Source organism: Zalophus californianus, chromosome 7 (assembly GCF_009762305.2).
Source record: "Zalophus californianus isolate mZalCal1 chromosome 7, mZalCal1.pri.v2, whole genome shotgun sequence".
NCBI classification, from domain to species: domain Eukaryota; kingdom Metazoa; phylum Chordata; class Mammalia; order Carnivora; family Otariidae; genus Zalophus; species Zalophus californianus.
The window spans coordinates 40,091,150-40,112,122 of NC_045601.1; the positions used below are offsets into that span (position 1 = coordinate 40,091,150).

Genomic DNA, 20,973 nt, shown 5'->3' on the forward strand with positions numbered 1-20,973 from the left:
ACTATTTCCTATTTAATGTCCTTTGGACAGTCTCCAGTACCCTTTCTCAGGTAGCCTCCATCAACCTGTCATCTCTCTAACTCTCATCCTCCTTTCTGTTCCCCTCACTTGTCCTCACTCACCTCCTCACTTTTGGATGGTCTCCAGGCATTCCAAAAGTTCTCACTAAATCATGAAAAGTAATTCCATTCTCTCCAGTCTCTACTCTTAGATGCTCCTCTTAATATGCCAGTTCATCAAGTTGTGTGAAGGGCTCTTTATTTACTGGGTCAACCTATGTTATAAAGCATTTATTCATAAATTCAACAATGTTTATTGAATACCAAGTATGTGACAGGCATTCTTCTGGGTGTAAATATCAAATTTGACCTTATGTTACATTAGAATGGAGTGTAACAATTGTCAAAATGCCTAGCACAGTGCTGAAATATGTTAGCAGGCAATAGATATCATTTTATTACATTGTTAAAGCAAAATTTAGAAACAATAAGGGAAAGGAATGCAGGATGTGAACTTCAGAAGGATTAAGCCTTTGCATTTCTTTATTTCATCTATTCCTCTTAATTATACACCCTATTCCAAAGCTACCTTTTCAATTATGGTATTTATGACCGTCAGATATGTATAAACAATGCTGTAACCCATTCTTATTTTAGCAAAATTATGCATAAATAACTATAGTTTAATTAGTGCAAACATATCTTTCCATTGACCTGTATTAAATTGTTATTGTCACTGTTATAAATTCCCTAGCTGCATGTTGTAGGTACACAGTAAATATGTGTAACATTTGGGTTCAATGAATGAGAAACTACAATAAGTAAAAAATACAGTAAGTGTTGTAGTTCATCTTAATGATATATTTTCGCTCATTTTGTTTCTTTGTTGATCATTCTTTTAGTTTTCTGTATAAAGTTATTTGGTAATTTTGGCAAGTACATGAACAATATTTTTATTGCCCTGATGCTAGGTGCCTGTGGCAGGAGAAGGAACGCATTGTGTGTGCGTTACTGCCTACACTTGGGCATAGAGACACGTCTTATCAAGTCTCTCTCACACCTGCCGTCTGCTCTTGGTCTCCACCGCTTCCGTTCTAGTCCAGTCCACCATTACCTCTAGTCTGGAACACTGCTTTATTCTTCTCAGCTGGTCCTCCACAATCTGTAATTCACATTAAACACATACTCTACATTACATAGTCTCATTGACTGCATATCTGATTATTTCACTGTCTACTTACACCTCTCGAAGCTTTGTCTAAATACTTTGTCTTTAGGATGAAATCCGAATGTAAGGGTTTCAGTGCTTTTCTTGATCTATCTCTAGCTTCATCTCTTGATAACCACTTTCTTACACAAAATTATATCCAATCACTTAAGTCATCCCATTTTCTCATGCTTTTGGGTTTTCCAGAGGCTTCTTTCTTTGTTCAAACCCTTATCTTCACCTCTCCATCTGTTCGTTTTTGAATAACTTTTATTCACATGAAAGCATCTAATTCTTATTTTCATAAAATCTTGTGCCTTCCTGCACCTCTGGGTAGGTAGGTGCACCCCACCCCGTCCTATGAGTTCCCATAATAAAGTATTCAAAATGGAATGTAGCCCACATACTGGCTATTTCATGGTGTCTTGCTAGATCTGAGCTCTGTTTTTTGTTTTTTTTTGGTTTTTTTAAATCACCTCTCTGTTTTAACTGACAGAGCTAGGCACAGTACAAAGTGAATATTATGCCTCTGTTCAAAATTAAGGTGAATTAAATACTGTCCATACCCAGAATTTGTTTCTCTGCCGGCATTCAAAAGCGACTGTGAAGAAAGCATACATTCGCAAGTGCCTATTATGTTCAAAGTATTGTGCTCGGTACTTTACATATGTCACCTCATTTAATCTTCACTGCAGTTTGAGCCTTTGAAAACCTAAGCATGCTCAAGGGTATAAAATAGTAAATGGCAAAGCTGGGATTCAAAACTTGCCCTTTTTGAGTACAATATTTATGTTCTTTTCACCAATCCACATGCTTTTGAAGGTCTGTGAAAGCTGAATTGCTGGCGACTATCCATCTTGTTGACTGAATAGAATATATGTTAGCAATCCTTGTAAACTGAAAATATTCAACACAGATACAGTTGACGATAGGTACTCACTACGTATCTATTGACTGAATCACCAAGTGACTGGATAGTGTTATTATTGTGATTAGTGTTAGAGCAAAGCAAGGAGTATACATTCTTAGGAGTAACATCACCTAATGCATGTTCTCATTAATGGGTATTATATCAAAGAAGAGTTATATCATCAAATATGTTTAGGAAACAATGAGTTAACAGATTGTTTCACTACTATAGAATTTCTGTCTGGAACATGTTAAATCATGGTGTAATCCTAGAAAGGTAACATCTTGTATACAGTGCTTCTCAGAGTTCTTCGAACCTTGAATTCTTTTTGTGGAGAAGAGTATCTGTTGGACTAGCACGACATGTATCCTACTTTAAAGTGTAATAAATCACATGTAAAATCATTTTACTCAGAGTGCCTGGATGGTGCATCCAACTCTTGGTTTTGGCTCAGGTCGCGATCTCAGGGTTGTGAGACTGACCCCGTCAGGCTCCACGCTCAGTGAGGACTCTACTTGAGATTCTCTCTCCCTCTCCGTCTGTCCCTCCCACTCATGCTCTCTCTCTCTCTAAAATAAATAAAAAAATCTTTAAAAAAATTTTTACTCACCAGAGAATATTACTCTTTTTCATTATATTACTCTTAAGAAATGCATTCTGTAAATTCAAACAAAGAGTATGGATGGCTACTTCTGAAATTGTCAAGTATAGAAATTAATTTACATATGTGGGTTGCAAAATAACTCATTAATATTGTTACTCCTCTAAGACAGAGAAATCAGAGTTTTCCACTTTATTAGGGGATATAAAATATGACTTCTTATTCAAGTGATTACTTACTATTATTCATACTGAGATGCTTCACTTATATTCAGAGAGTTTGGTGATTGAATATTGTACATGTGATGTTGTGTTGAACAAAATAAATAACACTGAGCAAATAGGTATTAAACACTATCATAAGGTCCTGTTCTAAGCATTTTCAATGTATTAACTTATGTACTAACAATGTGAAACCAAGTATCATTGTTAACATAATTTTTCTTTTTTTAATTGAGGTATAGTTGACATATAACATTATATTAGTTTCAGGTGTACAACATAATGATTTGATATTTGTAGATATTATGAAATGATCACCACAATAAGTCTAATTACCATCTATCACCATATAAAGTTACAAAAAATAGTTTTTTTCTTGTGATGAGAATTTTAGGATTTACTCTTTCCCACTTTCAAGTATGCAATGCACTGTTATTGACTAGAGTTATTACACTGTATATTACATCCCCATGAATTATTTTGTAGTTAGAAGTTTGTACCTTTTGACCCCCTTCACTTACTCCCACCCCCTCTGACAACCACTGTTCTATTCTCTATATCTACAAGTTTGTTTTTGTTTTGTTTTGTTTCTTCATTTGTTTTGTTTTTTAGATTCCATATAGAGTAAAATCATATGATATTTGCCTTTCTCTTATCTTACTTATTGCACTTAGCAAAGTTCTATCCAAGGTGTCATAAATGGCAAGATTCCATTATTCTTTAAGGCTGAGTACTATTCCATTGTGTATGGGTGTGTGTATATATGTATATATCAGTATACATATGTATATATCAGTACCCATTCATCCATTGAGGAGCACTTAGGTTATTCCCATGTTATGGCTATTGTAAATAAAAACTGCAATGAACATAGGGACACGTATGTCTTTTAAAATTAGTGTTATGTTTTGTTTGTTTTATTTTCTTTAGGGACTCAGAAGTGGAATTTTTGGATCATATGGTAGTTTTATTTTTAATTTTTTGAAGAACCTCCATACTGTTTTCCATAGTGGCTGCACCAATTTACATTCCCATTAACAGTGAATGAGAGTCTACTTTTCTCTATCTTTGCCAGCACTTGTTATTTCTCATCTTTTTGATAATAGTCATTCTGAAAGATGTGAGATAAAGTCTCATTGTGGTTTGGATTTGCATTTCCCTGATGATCAGTGATGTTGAGCATCTTTTCATGTGCGTTCTGGTTATCTGTACATCTTCTTTGGAAAAATGTCTGTTCAGATCCTCTGCCCATTTTTTAATTGGGATTGTTTGGGTTTTTGCTATTGAGTTGTATGAGTTCTTCATATATTTTGGATATTAACCCTTTATTGGATAAATGATTTGCAAAAATTTCTGCCATTTAAGAGGTTGCTTTTACATTTTATTGATGGTTTCCATTGCTATGCAGAAACTTTTTAATTTGATGTTGTCCCATTGAATTTATTAGTTCTAACAGTTTTAGGGTGGATTCTTTAGGGTTTTCTATATACAAAATTTTGTTGCCCACAAATGGAGACAGATTTATTTCTTCTTTTTTCAATTTGGATGCCTCATTTCTTTTTGTTGCCTAAGTGCTCTGGCTAGGACTTCTGATACTACACAGAATAAAAGAAGCAAGAGTGGGCATCCTTGTCTTGTTCTTGATCTTAGAGGAATAGCTTTCAGCTTTTCACCACTGAGTATTATATTAGTTGTGAACTTGACATATATGGCATTCATTATGTTGAAATATGTTACCTCTATACTGACTTTGTTGAGATTTCTTATAATCATAAATGGATGTTGAACTTTATCAAATGCTTTTTTTGAATCAATTGAGATGATCAGATGATTTTTTTAAAGATTTATTTATTTATTTGAGAGAGAGAGAGAGCACATGGGGAGGGGCATAGGGAGAGAGAGAATCTCAAGCAGACTCCCCACTGAATGCAGAGCCTGAAGTGGGGCTTGATCTCACAACCCTGAGATCAAGACCTGAGCTAAAACCAAGAGTCTGGAGCTCAAGCGACTGAGCCACCCAGTCTCCCTGAGATGAACATATAGTTTTTATCCTTCTTTTTAATGTGGTGTATCATGTCACTTGATTTGCAAATGTTGAACAATCTTTGCATATCTGAAATAAATCCCATGTGATCATGATTTTTGATTCTTTTAATGTATCATTGAATTAAGTTCATAAATATTTTGTTGAGGATTTTTGCATCTATATTCACCAGAGATATTAATCTGTAATTTTTTTTTCCCTATGGTGTCCTTGTCTGGTTTTGGTAATGGGGCAATGCTCCTCATAGAAGGAGTTTGGACGCATTCTCTTTTCTTCAGTTTTTTGGAAGGGTTTGAGAAAAATAGGCCTTAAATATTCTCTGAGTGTTTGGTAGATTTCACCAGTGCAGCTACCTGGTCCTGGGCTCTTGTTTGCTGGGAATATTTTGATCACTGATTCAATCTCCTTACAAGTAATCTGTCTATTCTGATTTTCTATTCTTTCATGATTCAGTCTTTGATGATTGTATGTTCCCAGGAATTTACTCATTTATTCTAGGTTGTCCAACTTGATGGTGTATAATTGTTCATGGTACTTTCTTTTTTTTTAAGTTTTTTAAATTTTATTTTATTTTATTTATTGAGAGAGAGAGAGAGAATGATAGAGAGAGAGCATGAGAGGGGGGAGGGTCAGAGGGAGAAGGAGACTCCCTGCTGAGCAGGGAGCCCAATGCAGGACTCGATCCTGGGACTCCAGGATCATGATCGATCATCATCGAAGGCAGTCCCTTAACCAACTGAGCCACCCAGGCGCCCGATTGTTCATGGTACTTTCTTATGATCCTTTGTATTACTGTGGTATCTGTTGCAACTTGCCCTCTTCTATTTCTGATTCTATTTATTTGAGCCCTCTCTTCTTGATGAGACTAGCTAAATGTTTGTCAATTTTATTTCTCTTTTTAAGGGTCTGCTCTTAGTTTCATTAATCTTTTCTATTGTCTTTTTAGTCACTATTTCATTTATTTCTGCTCTGATTTTTGTTATTTATTAGTAACTCTGGGTTTTGTTTATTCTTTTTTCTAATTCCTTTAGGTGAAAAATTAGATTATTTATTTGAGATGTTTTGTTTGTTTGGTTTTTGAGGTAGGCTTATATTGCTATAAACTTGCCTTTTATAACTGCTTTTGCTGCATCCCATATATTTTGGTATTTTGTATTTCTATATATATTTGTCTCAAGGTATATTTAATTTCTCTGATTTTTTTTTTGTTGACCCATTGGTTCTTCTGTAGCGTATTTTTTAATCTTCACATATTTGTGATTTTTCCAGTTTTCTTCTTGTAATTGATTTCTGGTTTTACACTGTTGTGGTTGGAGAAGATGCTTGATAGGATTTGAGTCTTCTTGAATTTATTGAGACTTGTTTTGTGGTCTAACACGTGACCTATTTTGGAGACTATTCCATGTGCACTTGGGAAGAATGTGTACTCTGTTACTTTGGGATGGGATGTTCTCTATATATCTAATAAATCCATTTGGTCTAATGTGTCATTTATGACTGATATTTCCTTATTAATTTTCAGTCTGGATCTAAGTGGAGGCATTATAGTCTCCTACTATTACTGTATTACTGTCAGTTTCTCCCTTTAGGTCTTTAATAATATTTGCTTCATATATTTAAGTGCTCCTATGTTGGGTGCCTAAATATTTACAAATGTTATATCTTCTTCCTGGATTGACCCTTTCATTATCATATAATGCCCTTCTTTGTCTTTTATTACAGTCTTTGTTTTAAAGTCTATTTTGTCTCATATAAGTATGCTACTCTAGCTTTCTTTTGGTTTCCATTTGTATGGAATATTTTTTCCATCCCTTCATTTTAGTCTGTGCATGTCTCTAGATATGAAGTAATTCTCTTGTAGGCAGCATATAAATGAGTCTTTTTGTTTTTTATACATTCAGTTATTTTATGTCTTTTGATTGGAAAATTCAGTCTATTTACATTTAAATAAAGTTATTGATAGGCTTGTACTTATTCCCATTTTGTTAATTGTTTTCTGGTTGTTTTGTAATTTCTCTCTGTTCCTTTCTTCTCTTGTGGCTTGATGACTTTCTTAACATTTGTTATGTTCAGATTCCTTTCTCATCATCCTTTGTGTTTTCACTTTCAGGCTCACACATAACAACATTATATATATATATATATATATATATATATATATATATATATATACAAACATACATATATATAACTATTTATTTTAAGGCAATATAGCAGTTTAAAATTGAACACATTCTAAAATTTTTTATTAATTAATTAATTAATTTATTTATTTGACAGAGAGAGAGATAGTGAGAGCAGGAACACAAGCAGGGGGAATGGGAGAGGGAGAAGCAGGCTTCCTGCAGAGCAGGGAGCCCAATGCGGGTCTCAATCTAGGACCCTGGGATCTTGACCTGAGCTGCAAGCAGACGCTTAACGACTGAGCCACCCAGGTGCCCCAAACACATTCTCAAATTTAACCTGTTTTATTTTTGTTGTCACATTTTATATCTTTTTATTTTGTGTATCTCTTAACTAATTACTATAGTTATAGTTGTTTTTACTACTTTTGTCCTTTAACCTTCATGCTATCTTTGCAAGTGATTAATCCACTTCTTTTACTCAAAGTGGTCCATTTATAGTCTGTTGTGAAGGAGCTGTTAGACTAGTTTTCAGGTATTTTTCAGAGAGAATTGTTCCATATGTAACTGTAGATTCAGTGTGTGTGTGTGGTGGAAGTGGGTTCAGGATCTTCCTACGCCCCATGTGGATCACCCCATCAATATATTTTAAGGATGAGGAAGCCGAGGAAGAGAGCCATTGAATTATTTGCCAATGCCACACAACTATTCAATGGCTCTCTTCCTCGGCTTCCTCATCCTTAAAATATATTGATGGGGTGATCCACATGGGGCGTAGGAAGATCCTGAACCCACTTCCACCACACACACACACTGAATCTACAGTTACATATGGAACAATTCTCTCTGAAAAATACCTGAAAACTAGTCTAACAGCTCCTTCACAACAGACTATAAATGGACCACTTTGAGATGGGTAGAAGAGGCAGAAATGTGGTCTCACCAAAAAGCCCACCACAATCAGAGGGAATCTCACAAATCTGGAGCTTGTCCCTGAAAAGTGAGGGGTTTGTGCTCACATAAGGCACCTCAACCCTTGGTATCTGCATCAGAGAGAAAATCAATAGGACTTGCATCCCAGAGACCAAAAGGCTGTTGAGAGCTGAGTTAAAGAGTTTGAGTACAGATGCATTTAGTACAAAAGCAGCACTTTGAAAAGTGTTTTGACTATATATGAAGAAGATTCACATTGGGAAGGAAACAAACATCGAGATCCAGGAAACCCAGAGAGTTCCAAGTAAGATGAACCCAAAGAGATCCATACCAAGAATCATTATAATTAAAGTGTCAAAAGTTAAAGAGAGAATCTTAAAAGCAGCAAGACAAAAAAACAACTTGTTACCTACAAGGGAATTCCCATAAGACTCTATCAGCAAATTTTTCAACAGAAACTTTGCAAACCAAGGGCACAGGGGTGGCTCAGTAAGTTAGGCGTCTGCCTTCAGCTCAGGTCATGATCCTGGAGTCCCAGGATTGAGCCCCACATCGGGCTCCCTGCTCAGCGGGGAGTCTGCTTCTCCCTCTGCCCCTTGCCCTGCTCATGTTCTCTCTCTCTCTCTCTCTCTCTCTCTGTCTCTCTCTCAAATAAATATATGAAATCTTTAAAAAAAAGAAAAAGAAACTTTGCAGACCAGAGGAATGGCACAATGTATTCAAAGGAAATATATGCTGAAAGGAAAAAAAAAAAATCTAACAAGGAGTACTCTACCAAGCAAGGTTATCATTCAGAACCGAAGGAGAGATAAAGGGTTTTCCAGATCAGCAAAGGCAAAAGGAGTTCAATATCACTACTGGCCTTACAAGAAATGTTCAAGGGACTTCTTTAAGCTGGAAAGAAAGGGCACTAATTAGTAACAAGAAAACATATGAAAGTATGAATCTTACTGGTAAAAGTAAATATATATTAAAGGTAGTAGATGAATCACTTGCAAAGATAGCATGAAGGTTAAAAGACAAAAATAGCACAACTAACTATACAATATTTAGTTAAAAGAAACACAAAAATATGTAAAATGTGGAAACAAAAGCATAAATGTTGGAGGGGAGTAAAAAGTTAGAGTTTTGGAAGGAGTTCAGACTTAAAAACAGACAAATGAAAAGATGTTCAACATCAACAATCATCAGGGAAATGCAAATCAAAACAACAATGAGATTTCACCTCACACTTGTTAGAATAGCTGTTATCAAAAAGACAAGAATTAACAAGTCTTGACTAGGATGTAGAGAAAAGGGAACCCTTGTGTACTGTTTTAAAAAAAAGAGTGCTTGCAAAACCCTATGGTTAATGGATTTCTTTATTGAGATATAACTGACATATAACATTATATTAGTTTCAGGTGTACAACATGATGATTTGATATTTTTATATAGTATAAAAATGAACACAACAGTAAGTCTAGTTACCAGCGATCACCATCCAAAATTACAAAACAAGTTTTTTTTTTCTTGTGATGAGAACTTTTAGGATTCACTCTCTTTGCAATCCTCGAGTATGTAATGTGATATTTTTGACGATAGTCACCAGGCTGTACATTACACCCCCATAACTTATTTTGTAGTTTGAAGCTTGTAACCCTTGATGCCCTATTGCTCCCAACCCCTAATCCCTTTCCCATCTAGCAACCACCATTCCATTCTCAGTATCTATGAATTTTGTTTCGTTTTTTCATTTTGTTTTTTTGATTCCACATATATATGAAATCATGCAGTATTTGTCCTTTTCTGTCTGACTTATTTAACTTAGCATAATTTCCACAAGGTCCATCCAGCGTGACACCAATAAAAGCAAGAACCCCAGACCTGCCTGCTTACTCTCTCCCTCTCTCTCTCTCATTCTCTCTCTGTCTCCCTGGCAACCTCACTGTGTGGCCCCAGATATGCCATGTAATTTCCAGAACTTCTAAGTAACAAACTGTTTGTTTTTTTTTTTCAAAGTTCCCTGATGGTTGTTGCTAAGGGCGTCTTGCCATCATAATAAGAACCACAAGGGCCAGTCTATTCACAACACTGGTTATTGATAGGCTGAGACTGACACCAAAAAATGTAGGCTTTCTTTTATCTGCATCCCAATTCATGTTCACAAATGTTGCCAGGGACTATCTAGGTAACAAAAGAAATTCTCTCTCTCTTTTCTTAATACTGAGGTTTAGTTCCTCCTTTTTAAAATATCCTTTCTTTGACCTTGTTGAAACCAACATTATTTGGCTTGTTCTTATACCTTATTACTAATATTTTCTCAATGGAAAAGCAACTTGAGGGGCGCCTGCGTGGCCCAGTTGGTTGAGAGTCTGCCTTTGGCTCAGGTCATGATCCTGGGATTGAGCCCAATGTTGGGCTCCTGCTCAGTGGGTGTCTGCTTCTCTTTCTGCCCCTCTGCCTCTCCCTTCTTGTGCTTTCTCTCCATAATAAATAAATAAATAATATCTTTAAAAAATAAAATAAAAAGAAAGAAAGAAAGAAGAAAGAGAGTACATCCATTTGCTGAGTTTCAAGGTGAATTATTTTGACCATAATTTACATTTAAACAATTTTTAAATTTTTATTTTCACTTCTCACTAACACCAGATTCTTCTGCCCCAGCCAGATTGACTGATTATCCCACTTTGCACCTTTTTTCCCGTCACCCCTTTTGTGGCTCTATACTCTATTTCTCCTTCAAGATTTATCTATATCCTACCTCCTTAAAAATTGCCAATACTAAAACTCAGATTACTATACCCTTTATTTAACATTTTTCACGTAGTGCCCTAAGGAGTGGAACTAGTTCTTATATTTATTTAGATGTTGTGGTGCCTTGTTCACAGTGAGCACACATACAATAAATATTGAAGAAAGAATGAGTGATGGACCTCAGTAATTATTTGGAGAAATATTTTCTCGTTTAATATCAAATTAGGTGTTGTTCATTCCCTACACTCTGTTCAACCTGAGAACAAAATTTAGCAGAAAGTGTTTGCTTAAAAATACACCTCTGAATTCTTCCTCAGATTGTTTTATTTAGGGCACTTTGTTAAGGATTCCTTCTTTTTGGAAATCATTCTAACTTATCAGCATAATAAATTTGCATTTTATAAACCTTGCTATTTTTACAAGAAACTTAGATTTTCTTTGAAGCTGATTATAACATCTTCAGATTTTGACATCAGCCATACTGTAGAGAAAAATAAAGACTCAATGAGTCTGAGCAATTTTATGAAGATAATTGCTACCCATTTGGTTTACAATTTTCAGGTATATAACAATGATTTTTCAAACACCTTGTCTCCTAATCATTATTCATTTATTCATGCAAAAACATTTACTGAATGCCTTCTCAGTGCCAAGAACTCTGCTAGAGACTGACGATACAAATAAGAATAAAACAGTCTTTGCTCTCAGTTTTTTCCTTCACTATCCTTATTATTTTTTTGTAGAATTACATTTACACTTACAATTCTGTTTATTTATATAACATTTCCAAATTGGGTAATTAGATAAAAAGGGTGTGCATTTCTTATTTTCTAGAAAAGTGAAAAACAGTATGATAATATTCACAGACACTGTTTACTAATGTTAGAACATTAGTGACTGGTATTTTTTAAGGACTGAACTGAGATCGTTCTCTTCTATGATATCATTTAATGAGGAAACCCTTCCCCATTCTATGTGTAAGTTGTGTCACTTAATTTTTAAGGCTGAAATTTTAACTAGAATGTGTCTGAATGGTCAGAAATTCTGTTTTCATTGTGTGTGTGAGTCTGTGTGGTGTATAATAAAGTAGCTTATATTCTCAATAAACTCCTTATTCTCAAACACCTGACTGTCCTTAAAAATTTTTTTGTTTTGTTTTATTTTGCATAAAGAATCAAAAACAAACCTTGCTAAAGAAATAAATCATTTATAATAGGAAAGCAACAATTTTCTAAAGTATAACATTTATTTCAATGAAAGCATTAAATAGTTACTTGAGTCTTTTTTTTTTAAAGATTTTATTTATTTATTTGACATAGAGAGACAGAGTGCATAAGCACGGGGAGAGGGAGAAGCAGGCTCCCTGCTGAGCAGAGAACCTGATGTGGGGCTGGATCCCTGAGCCAAAGACAGACGCTTAGCCAACTGAGTCACCCAGACACCCTAGCTATTTGGGTCTTAAATGTATTAAGAAGTGTATGCTTTTCCTAAGAGTATTGGTTCAGGTTGGTGGTCAGAATACTTGTTTTTAAAATATTAACAAAGGAATAATTATTTCATGGTAAGGGAGGACTACCAATATAAGCCTCAGTAATAAAAAGAAATAAATAATTAGAAAATGCTATGAAAACATAATATAGGTAACCTTTTCAAATACTCTTACTAGTGTTCATAGTCATTGATTTTAGAAAAGTGCTGTGGAAGGTAGAAAGGGACCTGGAGTGGTCAGCTGGGGCAGATTTATCTGGGACTCCTCTAAGATAGGTGTCTCTCTAGCTGGCATATCTGAGAATGCAACCTCATATCTTCCCATGATAATATTGCATTTCATTGTTTTACTAGCTGTGTGGCAGGGAAGCTTTTTCTTAACCTAATGGAGTCAGCCTTCTCTTTAACATGCCTACACACACAAACACACACACACATACACACACATATACACACACATATATAGACATCTTTATTTTAGGATAGAAGGCCAAATGATCTGTGTCTCATTTATAACATTTATTTATTTTTAAAAAAAATTTCCTTCTTTTAGTCATTTAAATAAATTGATACCTTGGTCTTCAGCTCTAAATTCTAAATTCCTTTTTACCACATTCTATCCAGACAACCAGGCAATACCATGATTGGGGAATGTACATTACTCTAACAGTGAATATTCTGACTGAATTTCAAGATTTTTTTCCTATGCTCAATTCTCTCCATATAATATAAGGAAAAGCTGATTCCATGTGTAGAAACTATAAATAGATGTTGACTTACATTTAATGAAAACATCAAAGTTCTTTTTTTTCAAATTAAGAAATGCTTAGAATGGTTTTGATTAAAATGATAGTATGTTTTTTTAAAGATTAAGAAAAATCAAGGGAATATTTTAGCAGACATTGAATAATCATTTTTTTCTGAATTAAACTCTGTAATGCTAAGATATTAAGTTAAAAACTACTTTGATTCTAAAACACAATACATTGCTTGATGAAATAAAAATTTCCTGGGGGAATAAAAGAAGCTAAATTATGCTACCTATTGTAAATGATGCTGCCAGTTTATTCAGATTTTTAACCTCTAGCAATAACAGATTATTTTGATAAATTATTCATGTTACTGCATTGTGCACCTTTTGCAATTTGCATATCTGGCAGCAAATAGGCCCTCCTTTCAGGCTTCAGTCCCCTTGGTCAGACAGGATGGCCAAAGGCTGCTTCATGATTAATTTCATCTCAATAGGGTAATTGTCATACTCAGATGAAGCAATGCTTCTGAAATATGCTTTCCTGGAGCTATGAAGTACAAGAGGCTTAGTTTAAGCCTTTTGAGCATATAGTAACTTTTAGCTTAAATGTTAACCTTTCTCTGTTTCGGGAGTATCTATATCTAAAAATAGTAAGTTAGATTTTATAAGAATAGAAACAATGATTTAAGGCTTAATTTAGCAGTTCATTAGATTGCCGGATGATTTGACTTTAGAGTCTAGTATCTTAGTCAAAAAAGGTTGTATATATTTTGATAGATCAAGGTTTCATATTGCTGGTTCAAAGGTTAGCTGCTGAGCCAGTAAATATTTCTTTCTTTCTTGGTTTGTGGAAAAGTTATTCGACTTTTTTGTTTAGTTTTCTCACCTAAGAACAATCTAAATGCTTCCCATTACCAGAATTAGCAAGAGATGGCTTTGGAGATGTGTTTCTGTTTCTTTTTTTTTTTGAAAATTAATGAAAGAAAATTGATTCATAATTTGAATCCTAAAGAAATGTTTGGTTCATGTCATGCTTTTAAACAGAATTCCTAAATTTCCAAATCCATGCAAACTGTTGTAAATTTGTTTGAAATAGTGAAATTCTAAAAAATTCCAAATTGCAGCCAGGGTCACACTATAATGTAGTGAAAATAAAGTTCTGAAATTTAAAAGTAAAACACTTTTGCATATCATATGATAAATGATCAAAAAGAAAAAGTTTGAATTATTTTTTATCATCTTAAAAATGAAACAGTCTTAAATTTAATGACTCATTTGAAACTGGTCAATTAGATTTTTTTACACTTTTATAATTGGATTTTTTATGCAATCAATTGCTTACATGTTTTTGAAAGAGTTTTATTTTGCTAGGTGCTAGAGTAATGAAGTTGAATAAATAACTCATCTGTGATCACAGGGAATTTATAGATTAGTAGGAAGCTATAGTTTTGTAAGTAAATAATTAAAAAATAATCACACACTGAAATAGAAATCTGTACTGCTGAGTCCAGTGGGCTAGTTATGGAGAAATGACCAGGATGAAGACCAAGTCATCAGGAACCATTAACTACTTGACCACCTGCTGCCATTCATTCTCCTGCTTTTGTCAGATTACTCACCTCTTTTTCCTTCAGCTCTTTCTTTTGTATTTTGCTGTTTTGTGAAGGGATTTAAATGTTATTTAGGGATTATTGATTGTTACTTTTGAAAGAGAAAATGCTCGCTCCCAACTTTATTTTTTTTAAGATTTTTTAAATTTATTTTTGAGAGAGAGAGAGAGAGAGAGAGTGAGGCATACAGAGCACACACGCTCAAGTGGGGTGGTGGTGGGGAACAGGGAGGAGCCCAGGGAGAGAGACAAGCAGACTTGTTGAGCACTGCGTTCCATCACACAACCACGAGATCATGACTGGAGCAGAAATCAAGTTGGAACATTTAACCTACTGAGCCACCCAGGCACCCCCCCAACTTACTTTAAAGAATAAAAACATTAGGGGTACCTGGGTGGCTCAGTTGGTTAAGCATCTGCCTTTGGCTCAGGTCATGGTCCCAAAGTCCTGGGACAGAGCCCCCCCATTGGGCTCCCTGCTCAGCGGCAGCCTGCTTCTCCCTCTCCCTTTACCCCTCCAGCCCCCTCTTGTTCTCTCTTTCTCTCTCCCTCTCGCTCACTCTCAAATAAATAAATAAATAAATAAATAAAATCTTTAAAAAAAGAATAAAAACATTACAAATGTAATGATTTATTTTGAGGGGAACTGGAGGATTGCTTAGAAAATATTTAAAATGCAAGTATGATCACTACAATACTATTCTTCATCTACTGTCCATTAGTCAAAGATCACCACTGAACTCAGTGTAGCAGTCCATTTGCTGTTACAGTTATGTGAAGGGGCGCCTGGCTGACTCAGTTGGTAGAGCATGCGACTCTTGATCTCAGGGTTGTGAGTTTGGGATCTACACATTGGGTATAGAGATTACTTAAAAATAAAATCTTAAAAAACACTAAAATGTGAAACTTACATTTGAAAACTCAAGGGATTTATACTTGACATTAAAAGAAGTCAGTATAAAGAATCCTATAGATGAAAAGTTTATGATATTAAACAAATATTTAAACCTGTATGTGAAAATTGATTCCTTAACAAAACATTTGCAGACTCATGATATTTTTTCAATTTTGTAAATCGAACTATTCCATTTGGCTTATCTGTTTCTTGACGATTTATAGAAACACATTTCAGGAACCTAAGGATACTAACTTCTCTGATAATTTTCTACTAAAATATTTCCAAGTAAATTATACTGACATATTAATCCAGGTCCATCCTATCTCTGATTTTGCTGTCCAAAATATTATTTATTAATTTCAGAATTATTATAATCTTTAGTTGAATTTTCTTATCATCCTGCATTTTTATTTAAATCATTCTATTTGATCTCAAAAATGTAACTATAAAAATTATCAAATAAAATCTTGGGAACAATAAAATCATTTGCATTTGCCATAATAAAATTTTCATTTGGGAAGCAAGTAGAGGAGGTAGTGGGTAATACAGAGAAAAATAAGACTGGCCATCACTTGATAATTATTAAATGGGTGTTAAGTACATGCAGATCATGATACTTTCTTCTTTAGTTTTATAGATATTTAAAATTTTTCGTAATAAAAAGTTAGTTTCTTTTGTAGTTGGCAGTAATAAAAGACAGAACAATTATTCATAATAAGAATTTATATGGATTTGATGTATTTTCACTCTTCTGCAATTTTTGATGTGGCCTTAATGCTGTTCATTTATGGTCTCAGAGTTAACTCCTTCCTTAAAGCCTTGTAGTTTTGAAAACTGAAATGTTGTACACAGCAGATATCAAATCTCCTTACCTCTTCATAGGTCCTCAATAGATTTGAGACTGATGTTGGGTGAACGCAAGTTGGCAGACTTGTTGGAAAGCATTTGGTTTTAAACTGTTAATTTTTACTTAAAAGCTTGAGATCAGAGAAAGAGTAGATGGAATTATGAAAGACAAATAATATTTTACTGCTACAGAGTTGAGAATTAGCTTCATTAAAGTCATTCTTTGTGGGGGGACGCTGTCTGTAGAATGACCCCTTTAAAATAACACATTTTACCTGGGAACATTATCTAGAATTTATCACTGTGCATTAGTGGATGGGTGGATTTGGGGGAGGTGGAGGGGTGGAGAGCCATGACATAGCAGAAAAAAGAGTCCATAGAGTATGAGTCCTTAAAACATGCCCACTCAACATGCACACAGCCAAACAGATAATGGGTAGGGTTAATGAAGATGTGACTCTTGAGAGATAAGTCTGTCACCTGTCAGGATACTCAAATGGAAAGTGCTGAATATTCAGGGGCATGATCTGACCACCCATCACTGAAGGAGAAAGCATCTGACAGAGTAACTGAATGATCAACGGGAGAAGTAATAAGGCCCTAAGAAAGTTCCTCCTAATTCACAGTTGAGTGTTCTGGGTGGTGAGGTAGAATCTTCATTGTGGAGGGATCATTTTAGGAGCCATGATCTAAGAGAACATAAAGAAGAGAGAGAAGATAGGAAAACAGCTGTTAAAATTCTAAGGTACTATACTGACTGCAATTTTAAATCTTTTTTTTAAAAATCAGGAACTAATTTACAATTCTCTGATACATCGAGATCCTTAAAGAATGAAACACCACCGTAGCAGTCTAGGGTACTTCTGGTGATCTTTTAGACCTATCCTTTCATCCTTTCATTTAATTTCTCATTTACCAATATTTATTAAGTGACTACTAGATGCTAGTCATGTAGGTATAGGGCTAGAGCAATACTGAGAAATACATTAGTTAAAACTTCCAATATCTGTATATAAATCTTGACTAATTATTGAAGCTGTTTATTCTGGGTGTGACAAAGATAGCACTAGCATATAGCTGGCATGGATTTTTCCTCCAGAAAAAAAAAATAATAAAGAGATCAGAGGTAAAATGAAATCAACTTAATTTTGGCAAAAAATATTTTCTCTGAATAATAAATAGGGTAATAATAAAAATCACATGTGAATCAAATAATATTTCTTTTGTAAAAAGTAGAATGAAAAATTGGCATTTTCATAATCCTTGTAATGATATAAATGAATGATTAACTCACCAACAAGAGGTAAGGATGAGTTAGAAATAAAATCTCTTTTGTTTGCCTAAAAAACATGGAAATTTTGATTCTTTGCAAATTATTCTGATGCAATCTTATTTTATAACTCTAAAAGTGTAATATTAAATAAGCTGTAATCAACATTTGATGATAATTAAACATAAGATTGAGTATATATGTGTATAAGCTACTACATTTACACATAGCTTAGTGTATACAGATAATAGGTCCCATATCAATATGTGATGAATGAATGAATAAAGGTCAACATCTATAACAAATGACCAAATCTTCCTTCCCATATTATTAAATGATAATTTAATTATTGAAAGCTTACTGAAGATAATCATGAACCATCATTTAGTGAAATGGGAAATAAGCATTGCTTTTTGAAATCTTTATTTCCCCTTTATTTTTCATGCTAATTAATTAAATAATACATTTAAATATATGTCATCTGTGTTTTTGTGTCCTGTTTCTTTAAAGACAAAATTCTGAAAAAATAAAAACAAAAACCCTAAGACAAGAGGGAAGAAAGATTCAAAAGTGAAGTTTTCTCATTCTCTCACGACGCATACTGCTGCCCAGGACCACACTAAGGCAGGACAGGGAATGATATCTTGAATCAAGGACTGGAGCTGGATATTGGTTGTCCTGGACTTTATTCTATTAGTCCCTCAATGAGCCTCTATGAGCCACTTTATTTATATCTAAATGTTCCATCCATTTCAGAAGTCTGATAATACAGAAATAATTTACAAAGAATTCTGAGATTTTCAAATTCAGGTGCCCAACAAATGCAAAGTGCTCCAGGGTCAGTTAAAAGTAAGGCAAGCAGTTTTGAGAAACTTTGTTTTTTTTGTCTCAATAAACCTAATTTCTTAGTGATCCCTCTAACAATTGTGCACCTTTCTTAACAAAAATTCTGAGTGCCAAGGGCAATGTTTTTATGTTTGTTTTTTGATTTTCTAATCTCCCCTGTTTTGGGGGGTTATATAACTTTCTGAAATGGTACTTCATGGTAACTTATCTTTTTTCTTTATAAGATCCAGGGAAAGCTCCTGAAACCAAAAAAGGAACTATAAAAGTTGTGGCACAAGGTAAGCAATAAAACACTTCTATTTCTTTTTTTATAAGAAAAGTACATGGCACTTTACTGACAAAAGCAAAAGCTGTTTATTGCAGAATAGCACCATCTGCTGGGTTATTACAGAAAATACTGTTGCATTACATACACATTTCGAGTATTTATTTTTTAGTAGTTGGAAGAACCATGAAGGACCCAAGAATTAGTATGTTGACTCCAAGTTTCAGTCATTGAGCTTTCACTTATATTTCTAAAAAAAAAAAGCCAGAGATAGATTGATAGATGATAGATAGATTGATAGAGATATATAAATAATATACATTTTTTCCAATGTTTTCAGTTATACCTTGCAATTTGTGTCATATTAGAAAAATCAGTTGGACTGTTATTAAATTAATATTATTTCATCTATATTAAGACTGCACAAATTAATTTCCAGATATGATTACAAAGAAATCACCCTCGTTTGTATAAGCCATCTGAGAAAATCAGTTTCATCACTTCCTAATATCTTTGGGTCATCAAAAGTGGTTTCCTTTAAGAGAACTTTAGAAAAATATTGATTGGTTATTTTATTTATTTTTTTAAATTTTATTTTAGAGAAAGAGAGAGAGAGAGAACAAGAGGGAGGGGCATAGGGAGCGGGAGAGAGACAAACTCAAGCAGACTCCCCACTGATTGTGGAGCTCAACTCAGGGCTCTATCCCGGGACCCTGAGATCATGACCTGAGCTGAAACCAAGAGTTGGATGCTTAACTGACGAGCTACCCAGGCACCCCAAAATATTGATTCTTTTGGTCATCAGTTTGGGAAAAGTACTTATTTAAAATAATTTTCCTATAAAGTTATTTTTTATTTTTTTAAGATTTTATTTATTTATTTGACAAAGAGAGAGAGAGCACAAGTAGGGAGAGCACCTGAAATCACATCCTTTGAGAAAGCTATCCTAACTCCTGTGTGTCTCCAAGTGAACAGAATGGAATATGATTTATAGGACCCTTAACCTCAAACCATGAAAAGTAATTTGATGAAAATATAAGGGAAGGACAGAGTGTTCTGAACTTTGTCATCTATGAAAACTTTACAAATCACACTTAGGGAATAAAAGGCAAAATATTTAATAGAGGAAATTTTTTCGGGTTTTTAAGTTTTTATTTTAATTCCAGTTAGTTAACACACAGGGTTAGTGTTATATTAGTTTCAAGTGTATAATACAGTGATTCAACACTTCTATACAACACCCAGTGCTTACCATGACGAGTGCACTCCTAATCCCCACCACCTATTTAACCCATCTCCCCCACTCCTCCCCTAATAGAATCTTTGCTCTATTTCCTATGGTATATTATACAATATCTAGTGATAAAAGACATACATTTAGATGCTGTTACATTTGTTACTGGGCAGAAGGCCCTTGTAGCAGACTCCTCGGCATATAACATATAACATGGTTGCATTTAACCTGGACTCAACCATGTGCAGAATCATCATATTAAATATTGTAAAATGGGTTGGCTGCGTTCCATTTCACCCAATGATGCTATGTACAAGCAATGCATATACTCAGGTGATTAGGAGCTGTGATACCAATTTTTAATTTTCATTTAATCATCAGGTTGTTAAAGAAAACAGATTCTTCTTTAGGAGAGTATAACGAGTATTATGGGCTGTAGAAAGGCAGAACAAATATTATTATCACTTTTGGGATTTTATTCATGAAAATGCAACTCAGAATCATTTCCTCAAGCAAATGGCTACCAGTTCAAAGAATCATTGTGGTTAATGAATATAAGTTCTCATAAACACACACACACACACACACACACACACACACACAAACACATTTGCCCTAAGACACTTCTGCTTTGATTGAGGCTTCTGAGAGCTTTAGTGGTGTGGAACTATGACTTGAGGCAGGAGTTTAATGTTACTTCAGTGTCATATCAGGGGAATTCAAGAGGAGGAAATAGCAGAGATATCTGGAAACTTGCTTCAAATTTGAGCTTGGGCCAGGGGCTCTTCATTTTTACATTCCAACTAGGCTGGACAAGGCAGCCTCAGAAATTATTCTTTTGGAATCAAAAATTTAGTGTTGAGTCATTAATACCCTAGAGTTTCAAAGTCTTGTTAGACTTGTTAGAACCATTCTTTTAAGGAAATTATATGAACGTGTTGATTAAACATAGTACACAAGGCAAGAGTTTGGGGCTGTTCACGAAAATGGCA

General features: G+C 34.3%; 1 protein-coding gene across 1 annotated transcript in view; it reads left to right on the forward strand.

Annotated features, from left to right (window-relative positions):
• The window catches only part of TRDN (triadin), a 360,457-nt gene that overhangs the window by 191,742 nt on the left and 147,742 nt on the right, over positions 1-20,973 (forward strand). The window contains exon 13 of the mRNA XM_027601775.1: positions 18,707-18,760. Within this exon, the coding sequence (XP_027457576.1) occupies positions 18,707-18,760 (54 nt within the window). The remainder of the gene's footprint in view (positions 1-18,706; positions 18,761-20,973) is intronic.